Source organism: Amblyraja radiata, chromosome 12, assembly GCF_010909765.2.
Source record: "Amblyraja radiata isolate CabotCenter1 chromosome 12, sAmbRad1.1.pri, whole genome shotgun sequence".
Lineage (NCBI taxonomy): Eukaryota > Metazoa > Chordata > Chondrichthyes > Rajiformes > Rajidae > Amblyraja > Amblyraja radiata.
In genome coordinates, this window is record NC_045967.1 from 60,795,322 (window position 1) to 60,802,821 (window position 7,500).

General features: G+C 54.2%; 1 protein-coding gene across 1 annotated transcript in view; it reads left to right on the plus strand.

The window, feature by feature from the left end:
* The window catches only part of LOC116979337 (tyrosine-protein kinase BTK-like), a 32,834-nt gene extending 32,766 nt beyond the window's left edge, over positions 1–68 (plus strand). The window contains exon 10 of the mRNA XM_033030942.1: positions 27–68. Coding sequence (XP_032886833.1) covers positions 27–68 — 42 coding nt within the window. The remainder of the gene's footprint in view (positions 1–26) is intronic.
* Positions 69–7,500: the final 7,432 nt, after the last annotated feature.

A 7,500-nucleotide genomic window follows, 5' to 3' on the forward strand; every position in this document is an offset into this window, starting at 1 on the left:
CCCCCACGACAACGTTCCCATCTCAGCACGTCCGTCTGTCCGAACTGTGCATCAATCACTCACAGTAACAACATCACGACACACAGATTGGATCAGGGCTGTGATTGAGAACAACTTGTCCAGGAGTGGAGGGAACTGAGGGGTGACCCCAGAGTTACTCCAGAGGGATGACCCCCCAGAGGAGTGACCCCCAGAGGAGTGACCCCCCAGAGTTACTCCAGAGGGATGACCCCCCAGAGGAGTGACCCCCCCATAGGAGTGACCCCCAGAGGAGGGACCCTCCAGAGGGATGACCTCCAGAGGTCTGCGTGACCCCCAGAGTAGTGACCTCCCGAGGACCCCCAGAGGAGTGACCCCCAGAGGAGTGACCACCCTCCCCAGAGGGGTGATGAGAGTGTGTGGATAATTCCAGGGGGTACAGAGAGGATTGATATTGGGAATCTTTCTCCCGTGTGTGGGGTGTCAGACAAGGGGCGCTGGTTTAAGGAGAGGAATATGTTTGAAGAGGGATGTGAGGGGTGAGATTACTGTACAGAGTGGTTGATAGCTGGATCTCACTGCCAGAGGACGAGGTGGAATCAGATACACTAACGACATCTCAGGGGCATTTAGACACCAACATGATCAGGCAATAGGATGTGCTCCTACAGCAGGCGTGGGATTGGTGTTGGCAGGTGCAGCATCTACACTAGTCCCACCCACCAACCCACGTTTGGCCCATATCCCTCTAAACCTGAAGAAGTGTGTCAGCCCGAAACGCCACCCATCCCTTCTCTCCAGAGATGCTGCCTGTCCCGCTGAGTTACTCCAGCATCTGCAATTCCTTCTTACACTATCCATGTACCAGCCCAAATGTTGTGAGAGTCCCAGCCTCAACTACCTCCTCTGGCAGCTCGTTCCATACACCCACTCTGTGGAAAAGTTGCCCCTCAGGTTCCTATTCCATTTTCCCCTCCTCACCTTAAACTACAGAGCATTGAGAAAGTATTCACACCCCTTCACCTTTTACACATTTGGTTACGTTACAGCCTTATTCTAAAATGGATTAAATTCATTTTTTGAAATTTTCAATCTACACACAATACCCCATAATAAAAAAGCGAAAACATGTATTAGAAATGTTTGCAAAGTAATTAAAAATAAATAACTGAAATATCACATTTACATAAGTATTCAGACCCTTTACTCGGTACTTTGTTGAGGCACCTTTGGCAGCGATTACAGCCTCGAGACTTCTTGGGTATGACGCTACAAGCTTGGCACACCTGGATTTGGGTCATTTCTCCCATTCTTCTCTGCAGATCCTCTCAAGCTCTGTCAGGTTGGACGGGGAGCGTCGATGTACAGTTATTTTCAGGTCCCTCCAGAGATGTTCGATTGGGCTCTGGCTGGACCACTCTAGAACATTCACAGACTTGCCATGAAGCCACTCCTGCGTTGTCTTGGATGTGTGTTTAGGGTCGTTGTCCTGTTAGAAGGTGAACCTCCGCCCCAGTCTGAGGTCCAGAACACTCTGGAGCAGGTTTTCATCAAGGATCTCCCTGTACTTTGCTCCATTCATCTTTCCCTCGATCCTGACTAGTCTCCCAGTTTCTGCCACTGAAAAACATCCCCATAGCATGATGCTGCCACCACCATGCTTCACCGTAGGTATGGTATTGGCCAGGTGATGAGCGGTGCCTGGTTTCCTCCAGACATGACGCTTGGCATTCAGGCCAAAGAGTTCAATCTTCATTTCATCAGGCCAGGGGAATCTTATTTAGGTGCCTTTTGGCAAACTCCAAGCGGGCTGTTTACTGAGGAGTGGCTTCCGTCTGGCCACTCTACCATAAAGGCCTGATTGGTGGAGTGCTGCAGATATAGTTGTCCTTCTGGAAGTTTTTCCCATCTCCACAGAGGATCTCTGGAGCTCTGTCAGAGTGACCATCGGGTTCTTGGTCACCTCCCTGACCAAGGCCCCTCTCCCCCGATTGCTCAGTTTGGCCGGGCGGCCATCTCTATGAAGAGTTCTGGTGGTTCCACTTAAGAATGACAGAGGCCACTGTGATCTTCGGGACCTGCAATGCTGCAGAAATTGTTTTATACCCTTCCCCAGATCTGTGTCTCAACACAATCCTGTCTCGGAGGTCCACAGACAATTCCTTTGTCTTCATGGCTTGTTTTTTGCTCTGACATGCACTGTCAACTGTGGGACCTTATATAGACAGGTGTGTGCCTTACCAAATCATGTCCAATCAATTTAATTTACCACTGGTGGACTCCAATCAAGTTGTAGAAACATCTTAAAGGGCCTGTCCCACCAGCATGCGGCGAGCGTGACCTAACGTGGTCGCTTGAGCCGTACGGCCTCACGGGGCCAGTCCCACTTCGATCACCGGAGGCGTATGGAGTTGTGCGGGGCTGGTGCGGGGCTGGTCCCGACATCGTGCAGGGTCTCGACGCCATACGTAGCGTTCTTGACGGCGTATGCCTAGCGCGTGGCGTTGCGCGATGACATCACCGCCCGGCGTGCTGTTGCGCGATGACATCACCGCCCTGCGTGCCGTTGCGTGATGACGTAACCGCCCGACGCCGTGCGACGTCCAAATTCAGTCGGCCCGCCTCCTGCCCAGCTGATTGGTGAGTATGATGTCGGGACCAGCCCCGCACAACTCCACACGACTCCGCGGTTGGAAGTGGGACCGGCCCCGCACGGCCGTACGGCTCAAGCCACCACGTTTGGTCGCGCTAGATGCGTGCAATCAATGGAAACAGGATGAACCTAAGCTCAATTTTGTGTCATAACAAAGGGTCTGAATACTTATGTAAATGTGATATTTCAGTTATTTATTTTTAATTACTTTGCAAACATTTCTAAACACCTGTTTTCGCTTCTTCATTCTTCCTATTGTGTGTAGATTGATGATATAAATGAATTTAATCCATTTTAAAATAAGGCTGTAACTTAACAAATTGCGGAAAAAGTGAAGAGGTCTGAACACTTTCTGAATGCACTGTATGTAGTCTGGTTCTCGATTCCCCCACCATGAGTAAAAGCCTCTGTACAGTCAGCCTATCTCTTTGCCCATGGTTTTATACACTTCTATAAGATCACCCCTCATCCTCCTGCGCTGCAAGAAATAAAGTCCTAGCCTGCCACGTCCTGGCTCGAAGGGCCGAATGGCCTTCTCCTGCACCTATTATTTTGTAAATATTCCATCTTAACGGCATCTTTACTACAGCAGTGTGACCACAACTAGAACACAATATCCAGGTGGGGCCTCACTAATGTCCTTGTACAACTACACCTGCTCCATGGACCTTGGTATCTCACCTCCATCGATGGCCAAGTCCCTCCATCCCATGACATTGTACACACTTGCTATTCAGAAACATTCTTCCATTCCATGCCCCAGTGGATAAGCCCACCTGTCCCCACCTGTCCCCACCTGTCCCCACTTGTCCCCACTTGTCACCTGTCCCCACCTGTCACCTGTCGCCACCTGTCCCCACCTGTCCCCACTTGTCCCCACCTGTCCCCACCTGTCCCCACTTGTCACCTGTCCCCACTTGTCACCTGTCCCCACCTGTCCCCACTTGTCCCCACTTGTCACCTGTCCCCACCTGTCACCTGTCGCCACCTGTCCCCACCTGTCGCCACCTGTCCCCACCTGTCCCCACTTGTCCCCACCTGTCCCCACCTGTCCCCACTTGTCACCTGTCCCCACCTGTCCCCACCTGTCACCTGTCCCCACTTGTCACCTGTCCCCACCTGTCACCTGTCCCCACCTGTCCCTCTGCAGAATCTTCATGCCTTGAGACTCGTTTCCCCAGTGACCCCGGTGTCCTTCAGCCAACGGATGATTGGGGCAATAGTTGACCTTCCACTGTTCAGTGAGCACAGAGTGACTGTTGCCAACTCAGGCCCCTCCCCCCCCGCACCAACCCCACAGTGTGTCCAGCTGTTCCCAGTGTGTCCAGCTGTTCCCAGTGTGTCCAGCTGTTCCCAGTGTGTCCAGCTGTTCCCAGTGTGTCCAGCTGTTCCCAGTGTGTCCAGCTGTTCCCAGTGTGTCCAGCTGCTCCCAGTGTGTCCAGCTGTTCCCAGTGTGTCCAGCTGTTCCCAGTGTGTCCAGCTGTTCCCAGTGTGTCCAGCTGTTCCCAGTGTGTCCAGCTGTTCACCAAGTGCTGCCTGACCTCAGGCTTTTCTGTTTGCACCAACAGCACCAGGAGGCCATTCAGCCCTTGCACCAATTCTAGCATTGAGTGACATGATGACTGACAGAGCCACTGAGTCAAACAACATCACAGTGACCCCATTGCCCACCGCATTGACCGTAGCCTCCAATGCGTTGGTCAAGTGGGGTACAGGGGGATGGGCTGTCCGGCCGCTGACCGTTACCTCCCAGGCCGGGCCGTAGCCGGTTGTCATAGCCGTCCAGCAGCCGGTCAAGGATCCTGGTGAAGATGGTGATGTTGTCCTTGCCGTCGGTCGGCACTGGACGGGCGTGTTTCTTTGAGAATCTGCAAATCAAAACCCAGCAAGAATGTTACTGTCGGCAACCGGGCAGCGGTGGGGAAACACAGTGTCCGGCAGCCTCTGCGGAAACACAGCCAGTCCGGCAGCCTCTGCGGAAACACAGTGTCCGGCAGCCTCTGCGGAAACACAGCGTCAGGCAGCCTCTGCGGAAACACAGCCAGTCCGGCAGCCTCTGCGGAAACACAGCGTCAGGCAGCCTCTGCGGAAACACAGCCAGTCCGGCAGCCTCTGCGGAAACACAGTGTCCGGCAGCCTCTGCGGAAACACAGCGTCAGGCAGCCTCTGCGGAAGAGGAGACAGGGCTGATGGTGGAGGGAGGGTGGAGCTCATCAGTAACCAGGGGGCCATGGAGCTGAGAGCCAGTGTGGGGTGGGGTGTTTGTAGCACCAAATGCATACATCTGTCCCCCTCACCCCTCCCCCTCTCTTCAAATGTAGACATCTACCAATCTAGTCCACGCTGAAAGCAAGCGTAGTCATAGAGACACAGGAACAGGCCCTTCGGCCCACCTTGTCCATGCTGACATGTTGGCATACTGGGCTAGTCCCATTTGCCTGCATTTGGCCCAGGTGCCTCTAAACCCTTCCTGTCCACATAGAGCTTCCTCCGGCAGCTTGTTCCAGACACAGACCCCCCTCTGTGGGAATGTGGCCCCTCAGGTCCCTCTTTAATCTCTCCTCTCACCTTGTGCCTGTGCCCTCTAGATCTAGAACCCTCACCCCTGGGAGAGCAGGTACACTTGACCCCTGCCCCACATGGTCTTGTTCCCCTCAATGAGATCTCCGTGACACATGAGGGGTATCGCTACAGAGCCTGGGATGAGACGGGAGGGTCATCTCAGGCTAGTTGACCAGTCACTGCTGCAGCTTTTGGGAAACTTCAACACGTACGTCCCCCAATAGCTTGTCACCTGGGTTTTTGGACCAATAGACTTCTGCAAATTGCTTTCACAAACATGAACCTCCTGTGGTCAGTGTCAACAGTGTCCAAGCACCAGGCACCTGCCCTGACACTCGTACAATGGCCTCAGTCAGCGGTGTGAGATTCAGGCCACTGCCCACTGCTCTGGGCAACTCTGCGGTTCAGGCAGCATCTGTGGAGGGAATGGACAACCCTTCCTGTCCATGTACCTGTCCCAGTGCCTTTTAAATGTTGTGATAGTCCCAGCCTCAACTACCTCCAGCGGCAGCTCATTCCATACACACACCACCCTCTGTGTGAAAAAGTTGCCTCTCAGCTTCCTATTAAATCTTTCCCTCCTCACCTTAAACCCGTGTCCTCTTGTCCTCGATTCCCCTACTCTGGGCAAGAGACTCTGTGCGTCTACCCGATCTATTCCTCTCATTATTTTATACACCTCTATAAGATCACCCCTCATCCTCCTGCGCTCCAAGGAATAGAATCCCAGCCTGGCTCAACCTCTCCCTGTAGCTCAGGCCCTTGAGTCCCGGCAACATCCTCGTGAATATACCCTTTGTGGATTAATGACATCGTTGCACAGGGAGGTGAAGACGGTCATCTCATGGGGCAGTGGCCACGATGGTGAGGGTCATCTCACGGGGCTGTGGCCGCGATGGTCATGGACATCTCACGGGCAGTGGCCGCGATGGTGAGGGTCATCTCACGGGCAGTGGCCGCGATGGTGAAGGTCATCTCACGGGGCTGTGGCCGCGATGGTCATGGACATCTCACGGGCAGTGGCCTCGATGGTGACGGAGGGTCATCTCACGGGCAGTGGCCGCGATGGTGAGGGTCATCTCACGGGCAGTGGCCGCGATGGTGAAGGTCATCTCATGGGCAGTGGCCGCGATGGTGAAGGTCATCTCATGGGCAGTGGCTGCGATGGTGAGGGTCATCTCACGGGCAGTGGCCATGATGGTGAGGGTCATCTCATGGGCAGTGGCCACGATGGTCATGGACATCTCACGGGCAGTGGCCGCGATGGTGACGGAGGGTCATCTCATGGGGCAGTGGCCGCGATGGTCATGGAGGGTCATCTCACGGGCAATGGCCACGATGGTGAGGGTCATCTCATGGGGCAGTGGCCACGATGGTGATGGAGGGTCATCTCACGGGCAGTGGCCGCGATGGTGAGGGTCATCTCATGGGGCAGTGGCCGCGATGGTGACGGAGGGTCATCTCATGGGGCAGTGGCCGCGATGGTCATGGAGGGTCATCTCATGGGGCAGTGGCCGCGATGGTGAGGGTCATCTCACGGGCAGTGGCCGCGATGGTGAGGGTCATCTCACGGGCAGTGGCCACGATGGTGACGGAGGGTCATCTCACGGGCAGTGGCCGCGATGGTGAGGCCAGCATGGTACACGATGAGCAAGAGGGGACAACTTACCCATGGACAGTCAGGCAGGTCCTGGACAGGAGAACAATGAGCAGAGTGGTGTAGAGAACTAGGAAGCCCATCACCTGCTCGGCCATCACCAGCCTCTCTCCCCAGTCCAGTCCCAGCAGGCGGTGGTGGCAGCGAGACCTGCAGAGACACCAGATAACAGATGGTCAGTGGAGGATGAAGGGTGACGGAGATTTCACCCGCTGGAGATGTGGAAATGAGTCTGGGATTGGAAATGTTCTGTTGCAATTATTAATTTGTAATCTGGGTTTACACAGCATCACGTTAGTTCATAGCCGACTGAATTTCAATTTGTCGGGCTGCTTATTGCCTCCATTTCCCAATTAGCACAGCCCCGAGCCTGTACATCGTTCTGCTAAAGAGGCGGATATTTCTGCACAAGCTACACTCACACCCTTTCACCTCAGGCCAGCACGGTGATGTTTCATAGACTGGCACACGGAACTGCAGCAAACCTGAACATCACCTATCCATGTTCTCCACAGTTGCTGCCTGACCCGCTGAGTTACTCCAGCACTCTGTGAAACGTCACCTATCCATGTTCTCCACAGATGCTGCCTGACCCGCTGAGTTACTCCAGCACTCTGTGAAACGTCACCTATCCATGTTCTCCACAGTT